The 23,823-nt window shown below is 46.2% G+C and overlaps 2 protein-coding genes and 1 pseudogene across 2 annotated transcripts; 2 read left to right on the forward strand and 1 right to left on the reverse strand.

Moving 5' to 3' along the window:
* The first annotated feature begins 1,157 nt into the window (after positions 1-1,157).
* Positions 1,158-3,483, forward strand: LOC119404316 (uncharacterized; annotated as a pseudogene).
* Positions 3,484-14,475: 10,992 nt separating this feature from the next.
* LOC119404494 (protein pygopus-like) lies at positions 14,476-16,628 on the forward strand. The gene is made up of 2 exons (XM_049418897.1): positions 14,476-14,973; positions 15,756-16,628. The coding sequence occupies exon 2, from the start codon at positions 15,771-15,773 to the stop codon at positions 16,266-16,268; it is 498 nt and encodes a 165-aa protein (XP_049274854.1). The 5' UTR covers positions 14,476-14,973; positions 15,756-15,770; the 3' UTR covers positions 16,269-16,628.
* Positions 16,629-19,365: 2,737 nt separating this feature from the next.
* LOC119404493 (protein pygopus) lies at positions 19,366-23,554 on the reverse strand. The gene has a single exon (XM_037671009.2). The coding sequence runs from the start codon at positions 23,414-23,416 to the stop codon at positions 22,760-22,762; it is 657 nt and encodes a 218-aa protein (XP_037526937.1). The 5' UTR covers positions 23,417-23,554; the 3' UTR covers positions 19,366-22,759.
* Positions 23,555-23,823: the final 269 nt, after the last annotated feature.

Raw genomic sequence — 23,823 nt, forward strand, 5'->3', positions numbered from 1 at the left:
ACTCGCTCTCAAGATGGACAAAAGTAAGTAGTTTATTTTTTTAATTTCGTGGCCTTTCCTAATGTAGTGCCAGTGAAATACTTTGGCTTAGGCGATCGAGTAGAGCAACTAGCATTTATTACTGGCTGCACTTTGCTATTGAATCGGTACAGAATTTGTAACTTGCCTAGTTCTTCCGAGCTCTCGTCTATTGATGGTTTTCGCATCGGGAGTGTACGAATGCTGTACGTAGGCGCAGTGAGGTAGTCCGTGCTTTGTTTCGTGGTCCAGAACATCAGCATCTAAAGCGTGCGACGCATGGTGCGAATTTGCGCGTGATCGCTCGTACGGCGCGCAGCAATCCGACCTGCCGCATGCTACCGTTCGGCACACATGGTGCGAAACGATCGAGTGAGTGGCGCCGAATATGCTCCGTGAATTTCAGCAGGCATTGCGATCTTGTTGATGTTAGCGGATCATTGGATGTACCGTACTTATCTGCCGGCGCGTCGCGGATTGGGTGCCCCACCGTGCGGAGCTGCTTGTAGCATAGTCAGAAAAGAGGAAATAAACGTTTTTTCGGAAGGTTTACTTATTGAGCGTCGACATGTCAATAAAAGCAGGCAAAGTAAGCGCCGTAATCTCGCCGCATAGGCGTGTCTGCCGCCGATCGTCGTGACGCCGGGTATAATGATACGTAGTTTCGAAGTCACTTTTCCCCATTGTTTCACTTGAGGAACAAATTGCAGTCAATTTTCGCAGTGCTCTTACAGTGTATGCCGCGGCTGAGTGAATCAAACCTACAACTATAGCGCCTGGTGTCGCCAGGGGAGTGCTGTTGTCTGCGGCCGTCACTCCCACGTGGCAGCCGCGTGGCAACATCCAGAAAGTTGGTCACGCGTGCAAAGTTCACGCGTATTAGGTGAGAATGGTCGTGCGTCGAACTGACATCCAAATTCGCACCATGTGTCAAAGCTGTATGCAAAATGCTTGCTCAGTATACTAAATTTTTGGTGTTAACATCTTACAGTTAGTAATTAGATCTGCCAACGAAGTAAGGTTGGCACAACGTCACGTGCTACACTCTAAAAAAAATGAAGTTTTTGCCTACAAGCATTGTCTTTCTACAAGTGTGCTTTCATCATGTGAGAATTTCCTGCCATATCTAATAATTTTCTTTTTTGTTTTCAGGTCGCAACACCAAGTTCAATGCCTCTGTACTCAGTGAGGTGGACTCCAATAATGATCCGATCAATCGGTGGTGCAAGAGTGGAACCAGAATTACAGATGCATTTTGTATTCTCTGCAACTGCACCATTTCTTGCACGCAGCACGGAGCTGCAGCAGTGAAGCGTCACGCAGGGATGAAGAAACACATTGATGCAGCTGCTAGACATCGAGACAAGGACGGGAATCTTCTTCCACCCAAATTGGTGCAAGGCACACTGGACTTCTCTAATGGGTCTGGTAATGCGTCACTTGAGCACCAAGTGATCAAGGCAGAAACTACTTTTGCTTTGTCTGTTGTCGCCAAGGGAATTCCTTATTCATGGGGAGACACGGTAACTTCAATGTATCGCTGCATGTTCCCCGACAGTGACATAGCCAAAAAGTTTAGCTTCGGCAGGATGAAGTTGGCACGTATAATATCTGACGGACTGGGTCCCTACTTCAAAGGACAAGTAGTGACTGAGCTATGCCAGCCAAATGTTTATTATACCATTATGATTGACGAAACACCAAAGCCAGAGCTGAGGGTGCAGCAACTAGATGTCCTGGTCCGTTACTTCTCCAGCAGCCAGCAGGAGGTTGTTGTTGAGCACGTTCAATCATTTGACCTTGGACGCGCAACTGCCGAGATAATTGTCGGCTGCATAGAAGAAGCAGTGGCAGATCTGCCGAAACAAGGTCTTGTCTGTTTTTTCAGCGATGGGCCTAATGTTATGAAAAGTGTAAGGACGAAGCTTCAGAAGCATGTCGCACCAAGCCTTGTCGACATCGGGAACTGCAATCTCCATAAGATTCACAATGCATTTGGAAAAGGCTTGGATGCTTTTGGTGCGGACGTGGAAGAATTAGTAAGAAACATCTACTACTACTTCAAAGGTGCTGTGCGCGCTGAAGCATTCAAAGAATGCCAGGAGACCTTGGGAATTCCTTGTCACCTATTTCTACGTCATGTATCTAATCGCTGGCTGACACTGCAAGATTCATTGTGCCGAATCGAGGAACAATTTGAGGCACTTAGTACCTACTTTCTAAAGGGAAGTATGTCGAAACAACGATCTGACACTCGAAGCCTCCACAACACGCTTGTGTCAGCATTTTCTGAGAAACAACTTTTGGCTAAGGTACTGTTCCTGAAGAACTGTGCACAGCTCTTTAGTGGATTTCAGCTGCTCTTTCAAAGGCGAGAGCCGCTCTTACATATACTTCACACAGAACTTATTGGTCTGGTGCAGCGTGTACTAAGTCGGTTTCTGCGTCATCAGGCCTTTGCAGACAAGAGCGCCGAGGAACTGAAAAGGCTAGATGTGGCGGATTCATCCCTTTGGAAGACAAAACCTGAAGTTGGTACAGATACCGAAAAATCAATGCTTCAGTGGGATTCAAGTGCGGAGAAGCAGTTTTATCTTGGAGCACGGGCTTTCTACTTGGCATGTGCCAAGGACCTTCTTCATAAGCTTCCACTTGACAATCGAGTTCTTCAGTGTGCTAGCCTCATCAGTTTACACTCAACAAATGTCGAGTCAGAAGTGCGATCACTAAAATACCTTGTGTCACAGCTTCCTCAAGTGATCAAGAGTGAAGAGGTTTTGTCTGTAATTGGTGAGTGGCATATGTTGAAATGTGACTCCAACAGTGCCCTTCTGGCACTTGAAAATGAGCGGATTGATGCTCGTTGGGCCAAAATATTTCAACAGAAGGCTGCTGGAGGTCAACCGAAGTATCCATTGTTATCGAAGCTCATGAAGTGTCTGCTGTGTCTGCCACATGGCAATGCAGACTGCGAGCGAGGGTTTAGTGAGAACAAACGTTTGTACGAAAACCACTACTCATTATGCATCGCAAGCATTAATGGACTGCGCCAGACAAAAACATACCTTCGCCGGTATGATGGAGATGCCACTAAAATGCCCTTGTCTACAGAGCTGCTGCATACTGTAAGGAGATCCAGAGCCCGCTATGCAGAGAGAACTGCAAGTGCACAACAGTCGGAAAGCAGGAAAAGGCCTGGAGGCAAGGAAACTGATGCTGATGATGTCGATGAAAAGTGGCTCCGAAAGAACTTAGAAGAAAAGGTTACCTCTTGTAGGGCATTGCTGAAGTGAGCTGAAGACGTCATTTCTTCTGGTTTAAATGCTAAGAGCCTGGAACAAGTTGAAGCTGGGCAAACTTTATTAGCTGAAGGCAACTCCTCATTGAGCCAAACCCTCTCACAGTTGGAAGAACTGAACAAGAAGGGAAGCAAGAGGCAGTAAATGCTGCAACATGGGCATGTTTTTCTGTAAATAAAAGAAAATTCAAGACACCCCTCGCTGTTTGGTTTTGAGAATTTTTGTCATAACTCTTAATGTACTTTAATAAGCTAGTGCTACACTCATACTACTTGCTTCATTTGCTGGTGTGCATTAAATTCGATGGACAGGTTCATTTCTTAGGGGCTTGTAAAATTGAAAATACATAGCACTTAACTTGATGATAGACAACTATGACAAATATGGCATAGTAGAACTGTGGCAGTCATCAATGCCTTAGGTTTAGTGGTCGTGAGAGAGCTATTAGTTGCTGCTCCAATTGCTGCTCCAAAATCGAGTTCTGATACAAAGTTGCTCCAGAGTAGCATTTTCGCTGCTCCAAAAATTGCTCCAAAAGTTGCAGTAGCTGGATCACCACTGTCGAACGCTTTCTTGAAGACAGTACCGTTGCTGGCAATTATTAAGGCATTTGTATTCCTATTACATTAACTCACTTATTATATGTATGTCCTAGTTATTATGATTTGTTGACTTATGTTGCCCATATGTGCGGAGTCATCCCCGTGATGAATCCGAACATTTTTAATTGCATTTCACACACATTCTTTTGCGTTATGATGTTGTCTGACATAGGTGTATTTGTGTTTTTTTCCCATGTCCTGCTGTTTGTGTGTTTATTTGTTGTGTTGTATACTTTATCCATCCAAGACCTAAGGAGTAGCCGGCGCCTTATTTGTGCGCCAACATCTCCTTTACATCGTATCTATAAAAAACCATGGCTGATCCCTCCGTCATAGGAATCGGTATAACACGAAAGTGAAACGTGTCTTCACAGAAGTAGTGCTTATTGTGTAGTGATATATGAGAGCTTGTACAATGTCTATTCGTGTTTGGCAGCTATAGCACCGTTTGACGTGGATGCACCCATGTTGACAGCATGTCTCTATCGCGACGACTAACGCCCATGATCATGATTAAACCGTTGTGGTAGCTGACGGTGTGAACATATATTTGGGCACAGCGAATCGTGAATCCCGCGTAAGGATGATATCAACAAACTCATAATCAACACTGGTACCCGGTATGCACTACGGCACGGGGTGCGCTTTCTAGTAATGTGTAGCCGACGCCTGTGCTCATGCATACATAACACACACTGCGCTTCAGCAACACGGGAGGTAGAGGTTCGTAGCCTGAGCCGCAAACGCGTGAGTCCCGCTGGCCTCTGTCTCGCAGGCGCTGCTCTCGTTCCACCAAGGCACGACATTCGCCCGTCGAAATCGCGTGCTTTCTGCACGCGATTTCGACGGGATAGATAGATAGATAGATAGATAGATAGATAGATAGATAGATAGATAGATAGATAGATAGATAGATAGATAGATAGATAGATAGATAGATAGATAGATAGATAGATAGATAGATAGATAGATAGATAGATAGATAGATAGATAGATAGATAGATAGACAGACAGACAGACAGACAGACAGACAGACAGACAGACAGACAGACAGACAGACAGACAGACAGACAGACAGACAGACAGACAGACAGACAGACAGATAGATAGATAGATAGATAGATAGATAGATAGATAGATAGATAGATAGATAGATAGATAGATAGATAGATAGATAGATAGATAGATAGATAGACAGACAGACAGACAGACAGACAGACAGATAGACAGATAGACAGATAGACAGATAGATAGACAGACAGACAGACAGACAGACAGACAGACAGATAGATAGATAGATAGATAGATAGATAGATAGATAGATAGATAGATAGATAGATAGATAGATAGATAGATAGATAGATAGATAGATATGCTCAAAGTCGCAGAGTTCGCTAAGACATGCTTCGCATTTAAAAAATTAATATTTACCGCTAGTGGACCTTCTTTGAAAAGTATAGCCGTCTCCACGCAAACATTTGAAATGGTTTCTTAAGATAAGAGACGTTTGCCAAAAGGATATGAAGCAACCTTAAAGACTTTTCGTTCGAGAAATTTATTTCGACATTTCTACATATGATAACTAGAAATTCTGGATAAGTCGGCGGCATAACCAGAACAAGCATGGGGGCTTTTCACAATAAGATAGCTTTGCAGTGCGTTGATGCTCCGGCTCCATAGGCAACTCCTTCAAGTGCGACCTGGTACGCCTTACACTTGTTCAGCGTAGCGTCATAGTACAGTGCATATATTGTATTCTTTACTACTCCCCGTAACCGCCTTCGTATAGGGATACCTTACTGTTCTCCCTTGATTCAGCACGTAGTGTCGGTAGTATTCTGAATAGTTTACCCTTCTAATTAACGCATCTGAGGACTGCTTTCTGTTCTTCCATAGCAGGTTGCATAGTTAAAAGTCGTTTCGCGAGTATACCGCAAACTGGCGTATGTGCAGAAAAGTGGCATGTTTCCCTTGGGAATACGCATATGTCTCCATAAAAAAATTGGGGGACCCTCAAGCTTATAAAGAGATGGACGCGATAGCGATATCCGCAAGTACACACACACACACACGACATACGTATGGTAAATGTAAAGGTTTTGGCCCTCTTCAACAACACTTTGATGAAAACAGTGTTTTGTGTGTGCAAAGTACGAGCGAATATTGTGCGCTGGTGCACTGTTGGGGCAAATTTTACACTAGGGGTCTCAAATATGCGGCCCGCGGCTTCACAAGGAATCAAATGTTTGTGACTGTTAAACGTTTGTTATTGCGATTAATAACGCTTTGTTCGGGTAAGCTACAGAGACGGGACTGGTCTCAAGCATCTTTTTCGTGAAGCACCCCATGCGGTCACCCTGTGCTGAAACATAACCGCGGAACAAAATCTCTATGTTTCAGAATCGTCGTCAAGATTTGAGTAATTCTGGAGAGCAGTACCGATATGTTTTTCGAATCCTGACGACAAATCTCCTTCAGAAATGATCCATATATGAGACATGGGAAATGCGTGGTTTCAAATGGCAAAGTTAGGCGACATTTTGCTGAACACCTCTCCTCCCTCCGCCGCCCCCCACCCCCACCCCCCGCCAGCTTAAAACGTCTTCACCCAAAATTTTGTGGCGGCTGCCCGCTAGCTGAGGTGTGCTTGAGAGCCCTCCTATAGACAATGTCCTGCGCCTCTCCTCTCTGCGTTCGTACGCGTTGAGTTCACTCACTGCGCTGACACTTTCAGTCACTGCAGTCAGTCGTTGCGAATGCACAGAATCCATCACAAGCGTGCAGTACGTGGCACGCCAGGCAGAAATTAATTTGAGGGGGGGGGGAGGGAGGGGGGTCGCCCCCTTGTTCTGACATGGGGTTCGGGTAGGCAAGCGTGAGTGCGGACTACCATGCCGCGGGACATACCCCCGAGCAAGAGGTGCTTCGCATCTAAAGAATTCGGGGGAGGGGAGGGCACTCCCTGGCTACGCCACTGCAAGCGTGTTAACTGGCGTGAGGGAACGTCTACACTCGTGAAATTTCTTTCGAAGTATCGATGTACCCTCTACGTGTGTGTAAGAGAATGCGCGCACAAATGTGTGTGCCCTTTGTTATGGGTAACTAGCGATGCACTCAATACGTGTTTGTAAGGAACACGGATAGGGACTTTAATTCGTGCGGCGTGGTCGCGCCATCTCTCGGAAAAGGCGGGAAAACCCCGGCGCACCATCGCAACGCCTCCAAGAGGTGGTGTGGCCACACCACGCGCCCGACTCTCTCGGAGGCGGCGGCAACAGGAGTAGAACGCGATAGTGTAATCGGGCCGTGTTCGCATCGCATTCCCAATCGGTAGCCTGCCTCCGCTTCTCGGTGGAGACCTAAACCGAGCCGCAAGGAAAGCCAAAGTGCGGACGTCCTCCGGCTCATATCTTGACTTGCGTCTACCTAAAATTTTCGCTCATGGACAACGCTTCTATTTCCCCCGCCACGGTGGCCTAGTATGGCGCTCGACTGCTGACCCGAAGGTCGCGGGATCGAATCCCGGCCGCGGCGGCTGCATTTTCGATGGAGGCGAAAATGTTTGAGGCCCGTGTACTTAGATTCAGGTGCACGTTAAAGAATTACCCAGGTGGTCGAAATTTCCGGAGCCTTCCACTACGGCGTCTCTCATAATCATATCGTGGTTTTGGGACGTTAGAGCCCAGATAATATTATTATTAATGCAACGTGAAGATGCCCTTCATCAATGCAATCACGATGCAAGGGTCTCTGGCAGTCTCTTTACATAGTGCACACAAGTTTGTGTGCACACAATATATATTTTGTTCGTATATTGTTAACTGCTGTTGAGGAAAGAATCCGAACATCACCCACCAGGTGTCGCATTCTGAAGCTCTTACGACGACGACGGTGCTTTGCGTGTCCAATGACTGGCATGACTTTAATCAATGAGTGAATCAGTGCGCACTGAAAGCGATACTATGGTGATATCTCCAAAAGTGATCACCTCAGAATACGGCCTCAGAACATAGAAGTACGACGGCTAGTGGTGAGGAGTTTAATCAGTTACAATGCAGTTCCAATGCAACTCTTGAAAAAAAAGCGTGTGACGCTGTCACACTTACCATCGAATCTCATAGTCTGACAGGGAAAATGGATCAGCAGTACTTTAGCCGGAGCTCATTGGTCGGATATACTGCTTTAGTTACAAGTGGTCAACACTGAGAGAAGAACCACACATTGAGATGATGGGTTACTAGCTTGGATCCGTCCGGTTTATGCGTATTTCTTCGTCTTTGTTCTCGCACGCCCTAATGACTATATCAGGCTGAGTGACAACTGTGATATGAAACAACGCTTGTAGAAACTGAAGGGCAAGAAGAGGCCTGACTCTGCTCGTGCAGAAAAAAGCCCGGAAGTGGTGCCGTCTGTGCACAAAGTGTCACACAATTTAAAAAAAAAATGTGGCAAATAGGTACAATGCACCTACAGTTTTTTCAGCGTCGCATAAACTGGCTGGGCTACGCCCACGCATTTCGGGACCACTCAAAAAGCACGTTCGGCTCTACGTTACAGGCGCCATAGGCGTCGTCTACGAAATCCCACTCACAATTGTGGCAAGGTTTACATCGGACAGACTGGTCGTTGCATCAACGATCGAGCACGGGAACACGAGCGATATGTTAAAAATAATTTGACTTTTCAGTTACCTATGCATCGTAGGACCTGTGCCTGTGAGCCAGTGCTGACTAGCATTCGAATTCTGGGCAGAAGTGGGAACGCGCTGGCGAGAGAACTAATGGAGGCTTATCACGTTAAAAAGAAAGACAGTGATTGTATCAGCGACACTTCTGTTGTGCTGCGCAGTAAAGAAAAAGTGTTCTTAAAACTTGGTTGTGATGTGAATATGTCTTGCTCTTCCGGTCCTCATTAGCGCTGTTGACTCTCATGTGCAATGCGCCTGCGCGCGTCACTCGGCTGTGTATATATCTAGAGAGATTTTTCTGAATAGAGTTACTAGCGAGTAGCGCCTGTCCTGTGCATCTGTGTTCGTTCGTAGTCCTGTTCGATTTCGCGCTATCCAATTTTGAAGGACACACAACACGAGCGCTAACAACTGAATGTTTTATTCAAACAGTAGAAGAAGAAAAAGGAGAACATATCGGAGAGCTGTGGTATGCACGACTCTCCAAAAGAGAGTAAACGCCCATCTTTAAATGTTGAAGGAAAGAAGAAAGCAAGAGAGGTTAATCAGGCACATGCCCGGTTGGCTACCCTACTCTGGGGGAACGGGAAAGGGAAGTATAAAGACGATAGAGAGAGGGGGGGGGGAGGAATAACGGAAAAGAGCAGTAAGTGCCTTGAAGGCCGAGACAGACGGTACGATTTTCCATGCGATGCGACGTCCGACACGGCGGTGCGGAAACCGGAATGGTGACTTTTCATAGCATCGGACAGCCATCATTCCCTCTTCCCCACCGCCGTGTCGGACGTCGCATCGCATGGAAAATCGTACCGTCTGTCTCGCCCTTGACGCACTCACCAAATGCGGTAGCAGGCAGGCACGTAGGCAGGTTTAATCCGTCGGGATTAAACCAGTGGTAAGCACAGCGGCCGCACGTTTCAGCTTCGTTGAAGCATATATGCTGAACCCCGTACATATATGTACGGAGTTCAGCGGTACGTACAGTGAGAGAATATTAGGGAACGAGAAAGGCAACGGCGGCTGTAGATAATTTCTTCGGTTGTGGATGTAGGAAGGCACAATTCGATTAGGGTACACTGGGTTTATTTACAATATTTACGCTCTTTCTAACTTTACTTCTATTTCTATCCTTTCTCTCTCTCTCTCTCGCTGTCTCTAATTCTCGCTTCCTCTCTCACTCTTTCTCTCCGTCTCCATTTCTTTCCTCGTTTCTCTCTGTCTGCCTTTCAATCTCTTTCTCTCTTGATCTCTGTTTTTTCTTTGTCTTTTTTGTGTCTAGTTCTTTCTGTGTTTCTCTATCCATGTATTTCTTCCTCTAGTCTGTGCATCTTTCTTTCCCTTTCTTCCATTTCTCTCTCTCTCTCTATTTATCGCCTCTTCCTTTCTCTCTCTGTACTCGTTCTCTTGCCCCCCAGATTTATTGCGTACCACGCCCGACAAATCGGCGTGGGATGCAATAACTCCATCTTGATCAATACCTTGATTCCTACCGGGCGCACGTGTTCAGGGAGCGAAGAAGATGACATGAAGAAGATGACGAAGAGAGCGCGCGTCGGCATGATGATGATTTTTTTCTTGTCTACATCGCGAAACGGACAAACGGCGTCCTTGACAACTCTACTGCAAAAAAAAAATTAAAAAATCAGGTATCGTAATACAACTGACTGCAATTCCCCGAGACGTTGCACACCAAGGGCCACTACGCTGCTGACAAAGCTCACGTGATGAACTTTGAAGAAAGGCGCGTCGCAACAGAATTTAGTCAGAAAAAAAACGCCAATTCGTCATACCTTGACCGCTTATTCTTTGGGTTTAGTGTGTAGTGCTCATCCGTTTCTTTGTTAAACTCTAATGAAGTGCAAATAACTGTTCCGTCTGTCTATGAGAAGTAGCGCCGCAGTGGCTGCCGCCTAGTTTTACGCTGTACTGTGGAAGATGAGGCGGAAATAGTAGTTTTCTTGGGTATATCGCGAAAAAACAAAGAAAAAAAAACATATAAGCGCTACACATTAAACACAACGAATAAGGGGCACAGTTGGGTATTTTGGATGACTTGCCGTTTTTCCTGCTGCGACGCGCCTTTCTTCGAAGTTCGTCACGTTCCTATCTGACGTAGCCCTGATGGCGCCTTTCCCGCGCGCCCGGAGCGCTCAGTTTCGGTATCGCCTGGATTAGGGCCCTCAATTTCGATTATTTATATCTCAAACTACGCGTGCTTTTCGAGATTTAAAAAATGGATATGCCATAAATTGTGACGTCCTACAACTTTTCAATATAAAGAACTGCCCTCAAGTTAATAATTAATAAGTTAATGAGTTTTGTTAATTGCTCACTCCTGTGTAACTTTAGGTGCGGCAAAGTTTTTCCGCCACGGCGTAGAGTTCGTTTTCGAAGACGACAGAGGTGTGACACTCATAGCACTTTTATAACAAACTGTCTAAAAAAACACCCTGTGTGTGTGTGTGTGTGTGTGTGTGTGTGTGTGTGTGTGTGTGTGTGTGTGTGTGTGTGTGTGTGTGTGTGTGTGTGGTGTGTGTGTGTGTGTGTGTGTGTGTGTGTGTGTGTGTGTGTGTGTGTGTGTGTGTGTGTGTGTGTGTGTGTGTGTGTGTGTGTGTGTGTGTGTGTGTGTGTGTGTGTGTGTGTGTGTGTGTGTGTGTGTCACCGAGGTATGAGTGCTCCCCCCCCCCTTCCGATGAAGGCAGACAAGCTCTGCATAATATAGGCTTAAGACAGAAGACAGCAGTGAGTGTAGAGCACCTTAAAGGGGCGCTGCAATACTTTTCTAAGTAATCATCGAATGGCTTCATTTAAGGAGTTTGTTGCCAGACGAAGTGCCTGCTGCAAAAATATTTAGTCAGGCAAGTACGAGTGGAGTGACAGAGAGCGCGCTGAAAGCTACAAGAGGGGGGGGGGGGAGGGGAGGTTGACAAGGGGGAATCAAGCTACGTCTGTTCGTCAGCTCACGTGATGATCTTGAGAACTTTCTTTTCTTCTATTTTTTTTTTCTAGGAACGCGCGGCTTGCTTTCAGCGTGATCGCGAGCGAGCGCGCGGGCACGTGGTTTCCATCCCGCGACGGTCGCGGCAACTATGCAGTACACCAGGCACGTAGGCAAGGGGGAAGGGGGGGGGGGGGGGGCGAAATTTGTCCAGCATTCTATATTTCCGGGCAACCTTTTTTCTTTTTGCCATGGAAAGATTTTCTTTAGAGCAATTAGGCCTTAGCCCCCCCCCCCTCCTCCCCCCGAAATAAAATCCTGGCTACGTGCCTGCAGTCCACCATGCTCAAATCAGCCAATGGCCGTGGACTTTCGGTTTATGATGCGGTCATTTGGGTTTATGGCATCATTTGTCGAGAGAAGAGCGAGCGCTTTCTAGCTGACTTGGAGCATTAATTGTAAATTCCAGACCGCATGCTGCGCTATAATCTTGGACGCATATGTTCTCAGGAGCCTCGACTACCGGCGATCGGCAGAGTTTTCTGACCAGGCTCAAAAATTGTTTTTTATAAGGGCAGGCACGTAGCCAGGATTTTTTTTTCGGGGGGGGGGGGGGGCAAGGCCTAATTGTTCGAAAGAAAGTATTTCCATGGCAAATATAAAACAGAAGTTGCCCGGGAAAATAGAAGGCCGGACGAATTTCGGGGGGGGGGGGGCGCCCCCCCCCCCCCTTGCCTACGTGCCTGTATAAGGGTACTTGCTTGGGTACGCGCTTGTGTTCGTGTGGTTCAGTCTTCGTCTTCTAAGCGGTACGCAGTAACGTAAGAACAAAAATTGTTACAGGGCCCTTTTAAAGAAAAGTTCCGGTTGATAGAAAATGCGCCACGCTTCCTCACTTCAGCACATTGAATGCTGCTGCTATGTGTGACATTGTGCTTCGTGGTCAAGCACAGCGCGACGTTTCGGACTATTAAAAAAATATATATTAGTTTACCGCACACTGGAAATCGTGCTTGCAGACAGCATACGATATGAAGAACGACCGCGCGCTCCTCACTACCGCCTACGTGAAATCACGGAGACCACGTGCGCGCCCAGTCAACAATTATTTTTTATTGGACGTGGCTAGTGCACTCCGACGTGGCGTCTGTGGCGTCCGCGACTGGCGCTGCAGCGCCCTCGCGCAGCGCTGTGGGTGGATTTTCATTCTTTTTCTGTTTCGTGAATTTACTGTCTGACGATCGAAAATATTAAATTAGGGAGCAAGTCCATTCGACATATAGTGTATTGCAAAGGGGGGCGTCGAAGCGGTGCTAGAAACAGACAGTGTATACGACACACGATGACTTGCAAATAAGTTTATCATGAAAAATTGTTCACCATGAGAATTCATCCTGTGATGGAACATTTTCTTCACCTTGTCACGTCAGAGGATAAGATGTGATAACAGACTCAAAAACGTACAAAACTGAACGCAGAAGGAAGAGGCGGGGCCAGACAAAGAAGCTATTTCACCTGCATCTCAGCGAATTTTCCACAAGGGCACAGCGCCCGCGTACAGCCATAGCAGAGCAATGGATCCGCTGCACGCCACCATGGACGCACGCTACACCGCGGTCCAGTCGTGCACATGCGACGAGTGCAAGGTAATGTTTCACCGCAAAAACTGGAAGTCCGCTCTGTCCTTTACGAGGCCTTAGTTATAGGGAATGACCGCTGGCGACGTAATGTCAATGCCTTTATTTATCTTCAGCTGAAAGTACTCCGTAAAAAAAGAAAGGAGGGAACATTCTGGCATGCACTGTTGCGCAAACTTTGAAGCAGAGAGCTCCTTTGTGCGTAGACAGTGGAAAGCGATTACTGTTTGTCTTTTAGTATGTGCTGTACGATACATGTGCTTTTTGTCAGCGTCCGGGAACGAAGACTATGTGGTGTCCTACCCGCCGCAGTGGTCTAGTGGTTATGGTGATCATCTGCTCAGCCGAAGGTCGTGGGATCGAATCCCGGCCGCGGCCGGCGCCCGCAATTCGATGGAGGCAGAATGGTAGAGGCAAGTGCGCTTAGATTTAGGAGCACGTTAAAGAACTCCAGGTGCTAGAAATTTCCGCAGCCCTCCACTACAGCGTCTCCAATAATCGTATCGTGCTTTTGGGAAGTAAAACTACAACAATTGTGTGGTACGTCTTTTCGCAATGACTCTTGCCAAGACATAAAAATGACAGTTAACCTCATACCTGGCGATGCGCCACTTTCCGTCGGTTGGAGTGCTAGGCGGGAAATTTGTTCTCGTTATTCACTGGCACGTATATTTCCTTCTGCCGAGCACTACGCACCCAACATTTACGAATGCATCGAAGGAATTCCCTGCCTGAAACGGTAATGGAAAGCACAACCATATGTCAACGCTTCCGCGCGCACTCGCACAACTTGTGACCGGGACTTCCCAAGCTATCTACAATACAGGCACGCTTGTTCGCTTTGCCTGATCGAGTGCTTCGCGGCGGGATCATGTTTTTCAATGCCTAAATTTTCGGTCTTATTATTCCTTGCTCGATTCTTGTGCAATGCAGCGATTTTGTGACGCTTGTGGTCTTCGTGATTTTTCTTTGTTTTTATTAACACGAAAGTGTTTTATGCCGGGGTCCACCAAGTACATCCGTCACGGATATGACGTTGATAAAATGACCCCAACGGGTGAGAAAGAAAAAAAACCAAGAAAAAGATACCCCGCTAGGAATCGAACCCACGACGTTGCGGCCGCGACGGCAAGCGCCCGACGCACTACCGACTAAGCTAACTCGGGAGATGCGAGACACGGCGCGAACGCGCCTCATATCTTTCACACATTCTCTTTCGCGGCGGGCGGAGCGGGGCGGTGCCGCCGTCTGTGAGATGTGAAAAGAAGTAATGCTTCACGCTCGACACTTACTAGCGCTTACTCCGAGATTGCACGCGATATCGAAGGTCATGGTTAAAGCGTCTCGATACCAGAGCGGTAGACTGGCCGCGCTGGCGTCGCCGAGGCACCCTTGACGTAGTTACGTTCTTTGCCTTTGGCTTCGTGTTAGCGTGCGTCGGCTCATCGGAGTAGTGCAGCTCCCACGTGCACCAACGGGATTTCTCCGCCGCCGACTGCTTCAATTGCGAGAGCACCGACTAACAAAACTGCTGCAATATGCGTTGCAGAAAGGACGCGAGTTCGACGGGCGAATGTCGTGCCTTGGTGGAGCGAGAGCAGCGCCTGCGAGACAGAGGCCAGCGGGACGCACGCGTTTGCGGATCAGGCTACGAACCTGTACCTCCCGTGTTGCTGAAGCGCAGTGTGTGTTATGTATGCATGAGCACAGGCGTCGGCTACCCTTTACTAGAAAGCGCACACCGTGCCGTTTCTCTCCTCAATTGACGACGCTTTGAAGAAGTGCATACCGGGTACCAATGTTGATTATGAGCTTGTTGATATCATCCTTACGCGGGATTCACAATTCGCTGTGTCCAAATATATGTTCACACCTTCAGCTACCGTGCGCAACGGTTTAATCATGATCATGGGCGTTAGTCCTCGCGATATAGACATGCTGTCAACATGGGTGCATCCACGTCAAACGGTGCTATAGCTGCCAAACACGAATAGACATTGTACAAGCTCTCATATATCACTACACAATAAGCAGTACTTCTGTGAAGACACGTGTCACTTTCGTGTTATACCGATTCCTATGACAGAGGGATCAGCCATGTTTTTTCTATCATATGCCACACATTTCTACTTGAGATCTTCTAATATTTTATTGCAATAGAGATTTTTCTTTTTTGTAAGTGGCATGCGCTTATCTTTTCCTACGTAGCTAAGAGTTATACGTGGTCGCCCCTGGCTAGGGACTGATAACCAGCCTGGGATTGCGAAATCAAGTGCACTTTCACAGACATAGCGAACGCTTTCTTCAAGACGGCACCCATGCTGGCAATTATTAAGGCATTTATATTCCTATTACATTAACTCACTTACTATATGTATGTCCCAGTTATTACGATTTGTTGACTTATGTTGGCCATATGTGCGAAGTCATCTCCGTGATTAATCACATTTTTAATTGCACGTTATGATGTTGTTGTCTGACATACGTGTGTTTGTGTTTTTCCCCATGCACTGCTGTTTGTATGCTCATTTGTGCACCCACATCTCCTTTATAATCCTTTTTTTTTTTTCGTAGTGTTCCGCGACTGCGATGAGCCCGTCGATTATGGTCTCTGTGCAGCCGCTCCAAATAACGGCCTACAGCGAGAATATCTCCTCATCGAGTCCTTCGAACGAGGACGCCGACTCCTGGCTTCCACAACAGACGTCACCCCGTCCGGCCATGCTGCACCAGTCTCCGCAATCTACACAGACCCAGATGCCGCCCTCGACGGGCACCACAACGGCGCCGTCGGCAGCGGCGCAACCTTATATGCCGAAGACCTACCCTCCCGGTCGACGGATTGTGTACGACCAGCTGAACCCGAACACACCGCCCATATATCCGTGCGGCTTGTGCCACAAGGCGGTGGAACACAACGACCGGGCGATCCTGTGCGAGATGGGGTGCAAGTTCTGGTTCCACCGCGTCTGCAGCGGCCTCACGGACGACGCGTTCGATTTGCTCACGCACGAGGTGGACACCGAGTGGGTATGCAGCCGGTGCGCTTCGTCCATGAACAGACCGCTCGCCTTATTCAAACTGTGATGCGTGGTGCGGAATGGACAGCCTGCGACTTGGCGGACTTTGCGCGTAACGAAGACTCGATTTTATGCGAATGTTATAAGAAATCGGCTATAGTACCGACGATAAACTTTATTCGACTACCTGACAGACGCAACGATTCCTGCGTGACGTTTTGTGACAACGATTAAAAAATCTGCAACTATATATCGTTCGTGCCCGTGACTAATTCAAATTGGAACCACTCTTTTTCTCAGAGGAAAACATACGTCCAGTGGTTGTGTAACACATATAGGTTCGTCTTGGTGCTCTATGGCCATTGTAGCTTTCGGACCACAAAACTTTAGCAATGCTGTCTGCGAACATGGTATGCATCCGATGTTGTGTACTCCGTGAGCACCAGGGCCGTAGCCAGGACGCGGAGGGGTTGAATCCCCCCCCCCCCCCGCGAAAATGTTCGATTTTGCATGTGCATATATACTTGCACACAGACAAACGCACGCACAAACATACAACAAGGATGGGTGACCCTCCCCCCCCTCCCAGAAATAAATTTCTGGCACGCTTCTGGTAAGCACTATGAAAGACAACAGGTGAGCGCCTCTGACGTTGGGCGATTCGCGGCGGCGGCTGACGGAAACAGTGTGGAAAGGGCGCCACGATACCGCTAAACATTGGCACTACCGCCTCGATATTGATGATACAAAGTCACATGATTCCTTATGCATTCGCCTAAGACAACTGGAATGCGAAAGCCACCTTCTCTTTCTACTTCCTTTCTTCCATATGAGTCTATTGTACTGATCGCCGCATCTCGCCAAATCTCGAAAAGTTCTTGACTCGCGAGACATATGAGGCTGTCACTTTTAAAAAGTCCCGCAGATCCCACACTGTGGGAATCAATGTAACGCGAAGCAGTCGGCGAGGAGCTGCATACACCGCATTGTTTGTCATAGAGGCAAATCAAGGCATTCAGGTCGTGACATCGTTCACTATCGCATGTTTGTCACGCATGCATGCATGTACACTATGGTATATATCATGACAATGAAGCGTATATTCTGCTATATACCTGCATGACCTGTCGTTTATGTTCTTCACGCACTCATGTCATGCCACACTTTCATATATATCCAGTGCTATGACGTCATTTATGTTCTTCACACAGGCATGTCACATAGTACCAATTTTGGCGTATATCAAGCTAGCGAAACGGCCGAGAGCGCACCACGAGCATGGCATTTCAATTATGCCCTTCACGACATGCATGTCATGATTTTCATGTTACGACCTGTCGTAAACTCGTGTCACACCACAGCCATTTTGGTTTATATCTAGTATCTAGTTAACGAAACGGCCACGAATGCGCAAGGTTGTAGGCAGATATAGATAGATAGATAGATACGCTCAAAGTGGCAGAAGTTCGCTAAGAAATGCTTCGCATTTAAAAAATTAATATTTACCGCTAGTGGACCTTCTTTGAGAAGTTTAGCCGTCTCCACGCAAACATTTGAAATGTTTTCTTAAGATAAGAGACGTTTGCCAAAAGGATATGAAGCAACCTTAAAGAATTTTCGTTTGAGAAATTTACCTAGACTTTTCTACATATAACTAGAAATGCTGGATAAGTCAGCGGCATAACCAGAAAAAGCATGGGGCTTTTCACGATAATATAGTTTTGCAGTGCGTGGATGTTTCGGCTCCATTGACGGCACTCACCGTTAGGGATGTATACGTCCACTTGTTCAGCGAAGCTGTCCTATAGTAGAGTGCATACTGTATTCTAAAGCGGCCACAACTTGTGCTAAATTCAGCATTACCACTCCTCGTAAGCTGAAGTTTGGATGGATGGATGGATGCTATGAGCGTCCCCTTTATAACGGGGCTGTTACAAGTGTGCCACCAGGCTCGACAAAAAGAATACATTGTTCCCTTTTCTCTTTTTTCTTAATGCTGGCCTAAAGTCTCTACATCAGTTAAATCTATCTTACTACATGAAAAAAAAAACGTAAATTCTGAGCCCAGTTCTCTGCCCTTTACAGCAGAATGTCATTTCTTTCCATTATTTATTTTTGTCATTTCTCTCTAATTTTCTGCCACCAGTACTCTAACCTTCTCTTACTTATTTCAATCGCGGATGTGCTCAGCTTTCCAGCTCAAGTTTGTTACTCAGCATGTTACTCAGACTGTTAACCAGCATGTTAACTCACGGCTTGAACTGAGTCTGAGTGAGCCCGAGTGTGTCGACTCATGAGTCCACTCATGAGTCCACTCGCGTAAAGTTAGCTTTTTAGATCATAGTGTCAATGCTCTTTAACACCAATATCTCACATAATCCGTGCTCCATGATACGCCTTTTGACCTTGCACCATGAAATAAGAGTTATCAGTGGTTTCACTCCAGCACGAACATTTTTATGGAATACGCAACCCACATGGGATATTTTTATTAAGAACTTCCCGTAAAAGAGTTTGCGGGGGCAGGTTATGGACCCCGCCCCCCTCCCAACTCACGTCTCTGGTCAATAAATATTAAGGTAGTGCATGAATACCAGTGCGTTGATATATGTGTGAATAGACTGGACTATAAACGCAAGCCGATATAACACTGACAGTAATGCTGAAGATGAGTAGATACGATCATAGGTCGGCAACAAAAAGTGGAGCTCACTCAGACTCACTCAAGAATATATTTTGCGCTTAAGGCTCACTCGGACTCAGGCTCACCAATATTTTCCTCAACCGGACTCACTCAGACTCATACTCACCAAAATTTTTCGCAGCCGGACTCATTTGGACTCAAACTCGCCAAAATTTACTCACCTGGAATCACTCAGACTCAGACTCACGGCCCGACCTGAGTCTGAGTGAATCTGAGTGAGTCGACTCATGAGAGAGTTTGCCGACCTGTGGAAATGGATGACTAACACAATTTCTACAGTTCAGTGCTTATTGCTGAGTAGTACAACTCAACTGCAAAAAATTAGTTGTGAGACTAACAAGCCCCTAAAGCACAACTTCATAAGTATTATATTACACAATGTGTACAAGGCTACCACAGACGCCAGCCAGAAGGCTAGAACTAGCAGTACAAGCATGCACAAAAACAGGCACATGAAAATGGTCATTGAAATAATTTTATACAAGCCAAAGGCATAAACTGTACATAGGAGCCTGAGATCATGCCTGAAACATACAAACATGCCCAAACAAACTGCAACAGAAACTACTTCAATGCAACGTGAAGATGCCCTTCATCAATGCAGTCACGATACAAGGGTCTCTGGCAATCTCTTTACATAGTGCAGACAAGTTTGTGTGCACACAATAGCTTTTGTTCGCATATCGTTAACTGCTGTTGAGGAAAGAATCTGAACATCACCCACCAGGTATCGCATTCTGAAGCTATGACTTTTGAGGACGATGCTGCTTTGCATGATGTAGATCATTGTGTGTCCAATGACTGGCATGACTTTAATTAATGAGCGAATAAGTGCGCACTGAAGGCGATACTATGGTGATAGTTCCCAAAGTGATCACCTCAGAATAAGGCCTCAGAACACAGAAGTGCAACAGCTAGTGGTGAGAAGTTTAATCAGTTCCAATGCAACTCTTGTAAAACAGCATGTGATGCTGTCACACTTATTATCGAATTTCATAGTCTGACAGAAAAAATAGATCAGCAGTACTTTTGCCAGAGCTAATTGGTCAGATATACTGCTTTAGTTACAAATGGCAAACACTGAGAGAAGAAACGCACATTGACAGGATGGGTTAGTAGCTTGGATCCGTCTGGTTTATCCATATTTCTTTGTCTTTGTTCTCACACACTTTAATGACTATATCAGGCTGAGTGACAAATGAAATAAGAAACAACGCTTCTAGATAACCGGGCCAACTGCACTTCAATGCAATACTCATTGCACTTAATGCCATCAACAGCAGCTAAAAGGTCTACATTACAGGGATGAGAAAACATTTATGGCACAAATGTTGCACGATGAGGTTCTAGTTTTCCTCATGAATTTGAAACAATCATAATACAACAGTATCTTACAAAATTGATTTTGTGGAAGTTATGTTTGAGTAAAAGGGAAAAAAATGAAAAGGATGTAGAAGTTATAAATATGTGCCCATGGATCAAGAGATGACATGATCACAAATGTGATGCAAGTTCAAACGCAGTGCTCACAATTTCAACATGGAAGTGTACTATGACACTAAGAGTGCAGTGTAAATGAGTGGGCGAGAACAACAAGTACATGCATATGATACACAAGAAATATGAAGCATAGATCAACTATGCACAGTACAGAAAGGCAGCCGGAACTAGTTGACTAAAATGGTAGTTGCTTCAATCTCTTCATTTTCATCGGGATACTTGACTGTTACTTCAATGAAGTCACACTGAACGAGAAACTATTTTTAGTCTAGGCATATGGCCCCCCCGCATGTTAACATCACCGACAGACATTTTAGGTTCACTTTGTTGCCGGAACTCGTTGACTTAACAGTTGTTACTACAATCTCTTCATTTTCATCGGGATACTTGAATGTTACTTCAATGAAGTCACACTGAGCGAGAAACTATTTTCGCTTTAAGCATATGACCCCTGCATGTTGATATCACCGATAGACATTTTAGGTTTACTTTTTGCCGGAACTTGTTGACTCAACAGTTCTTGCTACAATCTCTTAATTTTCATCGGGATACTTGAATGTTACTTCAACGAAGTCACACTGAACGAGAAACTATTTTCAGTTTAAGCATGTGCGCCCCGCATGTTGATGTCACCGATAGACATCTTAAGTTTACTTTGTTTCCGGAACTCGTTGACTTAATGGAAGTTGCTACAATCTCGTCATTTTCATCGGGATGGTTGAATGTAATTTTAACAGTCACACTGAACGAGAAAGGAGAGTTTTCCCAGATCTTCAACATTGAGTATAGGGCGCTTACTTTGCCAAAGGTTAACGAACAACAACACAACGTTCAGCTACTTGGTAAGGATTCATCATAAAATAAGGGGGTGTTTGTGTTCTCTTTTCTCTTCTCTTGTGTCCATGTTTTCATGCTATACCTTGTGTTATGATGAACAGTTTGCAATATCACACAGCCATTATTAAATAATTAAGGAGACTTTTACATCCCAATGTCTGAATACAGCTGACTTCGGTGGCTCTCGAGCTACCTGGAACGCATGGAGTTCTTTAACATGAGTCGAATGCATATCATCCAGGCAGTTTTACATTTTGAACTCCAGACCTGGCATATGTAATGAAAATATTCAATCCTATGTGTCTCTTACCATTGTGTAAAGTAAAAAATGCTGGTTACCCAAAAATTGAAGCAAAAGAGATACACGTTGACTATTGGGCTCAGAATAGTGTAGACACCATAAACACCAGTGGTACAATTCCAAACCTGAGCAAGTTTTTAAAATTACAAATTTAGAAGACTGTTTTTGATGACAAGCACACTCTTCAATACTTTCAGTCCACGGATGCGTCATCATAAGAATTGGATTCACGAGATCAGCAACAGAAATCTTATTATGCAAAGGTGACGCGCACCGCTTACTGTACAACACCGGACCCCACAGGATTTGTCACCGGATCCCACAAAAAAAGACACACCTGAAAGTTGTCAATCAAGCATACCGTTAGCAATGCTGTTTTGACATCCACGCCATATGAGCAAGGGTGATGGGGTTCAAAATAAAATGCGTCTTCCCACTTTGAAAACAAGCACTTTTGTCTCCTCCGAACGCTCTTGAAGAAGGCCCTAGCAGGGAATTATCCTGGTCGTATCCTTGCCTCGATTGGGAAAAGCAGACCTCTGCCGAACGCGGCCTGTTTGAAAGCTGCCAAGACAAACATGTCTAAATATTTTACCATGGTCGGGACGTTGCAGTAAAGTTCACGCTGGCTCATACATAAGGCAGTTATAATAATGTTATAATAATGAATGCAAGCTTAGTGTTTTTTGGATATGCAGGATATTTAATAGAGTCTTAGAATTGGGTTCGTAAGGTTCGCGTTGCTTGGGCATATATGCTATTTTCGAAATATGAAATGCATACCCAAGAGGCATACACAAAGCTTTGCGTGCCCTATTCTAAAATGGTCTAATGGAGAATTCTAACATGAATGGTGTTCCGGTATACGCAGAGATATCTGTGGAATACCGGATTACCGTACGATGGCATAAATATCTTGCGACGCTTGGAACAACCATAATTATAGCCACGTGAATTACGGCACCGCCGAAAAGTTAGACCAGCAGAGAAGTAGAATACACTAGGTTTCTGCAATAACAATGCTGTGCTTGCCTGCTTCATCTTAGCGCCGCGATGGCCCCACCTATCCGGCCTCTCGCATTTACGGCGACGGTAACACAAAGAAGTCTACGTACAAACTAAAATATGTCATACAAATCATTTTTCGTCCTATAAAACATGCTGAGTAACCGGCTTTCACTCTCGCATCACGTGTGACAAGTAGGCGCGCGACACTTCACGGCTTGAATTTGACGAGTGGTATGCTTTTGGACGAGAGGCATCGGTCGCACACCCATTCGGCGTAGACTTCCTGCGTGAGCAGATGGAACGCGGCGTCCGTGAGACCGGTGCAGATGCGGTGGAACCAAAAGTTGCACCCGCTCTCGCACAGGATCGCCTGGTCGTTGTCGTGCACTTCCTTGTGACACACGCCGCACGGATAAATGGGCGGCGCGTTCGGGTTCTGTGGATTGAACACCATCGGCTGATCGGGAGGGTAGACCTTACCCGAAGACATGGGCATCGGCTTGGGGTGCATCGCTGCCGACTGCGGCATCCCTGGTCCACCGGAGGGCGGAATCTGGGCCTGCGAGACGCTGGGGTGCTGGTGCAACATAGCGTGTTGAGGCGGCGGTCGCCGGTGCAGGTGGCTTTGTTGCTGCGACGTGACGGAGTCGTCGAAAGGATTGGACGCGACGATCGTCTCACCGTAGCCCGTCATCGGGGGCGGCGGAACCAAGTCGGGTATGGACGGGCTCGCTTGAGTTGCCGGCGTACGACGCTTCTTGGTGGAGGGACTCTCCGGTTGCAGCTTCATGTCGCCCGGCGCACCGCCTGAGCCGTCGAGGTCAGCGTCCTTAAATTTGTTCGCCCCCTTGCGCTCCCGAGGCATCCTGAGGCGCTTTGCGGATCTCGTCCGCCGAGGGTCAACGCATCGAAGCGAGATGCCGAAAAACCGCCAAAAGAAAACGTCCGGAAATAAACACGACCGGTTGACACCAACGGATGCAGCCCGCCGGACAGCTATTAAATGGCCGGCGCGAAGACAAAAGCTCGGCTTGGGCTTGTCTTGAAAAGGTACGTTGATAAATCTACCTGCAAACGCTTCTTTGTGCACAGTAACTTGCACAAATAGCCAATTAATCCTTCCTAAAAATATTTCAAAAACATCACACAATTTTGTACATGCTTGTTTGTGTTCCTCTATGGTACGTTCCAACTCTGAACGCTAAGAATAAAAAAAAAAATGTCTATTTCAGAGGCCATGTATTCTTGACTATAGTTCGAGTACCTATCAAG

The sequence above is a fragment of the Rhipicephalus sanguineus genome, chromosome 9, assembly GCF_013339695.2.
Source record: "Rhipicephalus sanguineus isolate Rsan-2018 chromosome 9, BIME_Rsan_1.4, whole genome shotgun sequence".
Classification (NCBI taxonomy): Eukaryota; Metazoa; Arthropoda; class Arachnida; order Ixodida; family Ixodidae; genus Rhipicephalus; species Rhipicephalus sanguineus.

Bases quoted from the DNA above. Each gene is read 5' to 3' on its own strand.
- LOC119404494 (XM_049418897.1), top strand. From the start codon at position 15,771: ATGAGCCCGTCGATTATGGTCTCTGTGCAGCCGCTCCAAATAACGGCC.
- LOC119404493 (XM_037671009.2), bottom strand. From the start codon at position 23,416: ATGCCTCGGGAGCGCAAGGGGGCGAACAAATTTAAGGACGCTGACCTC.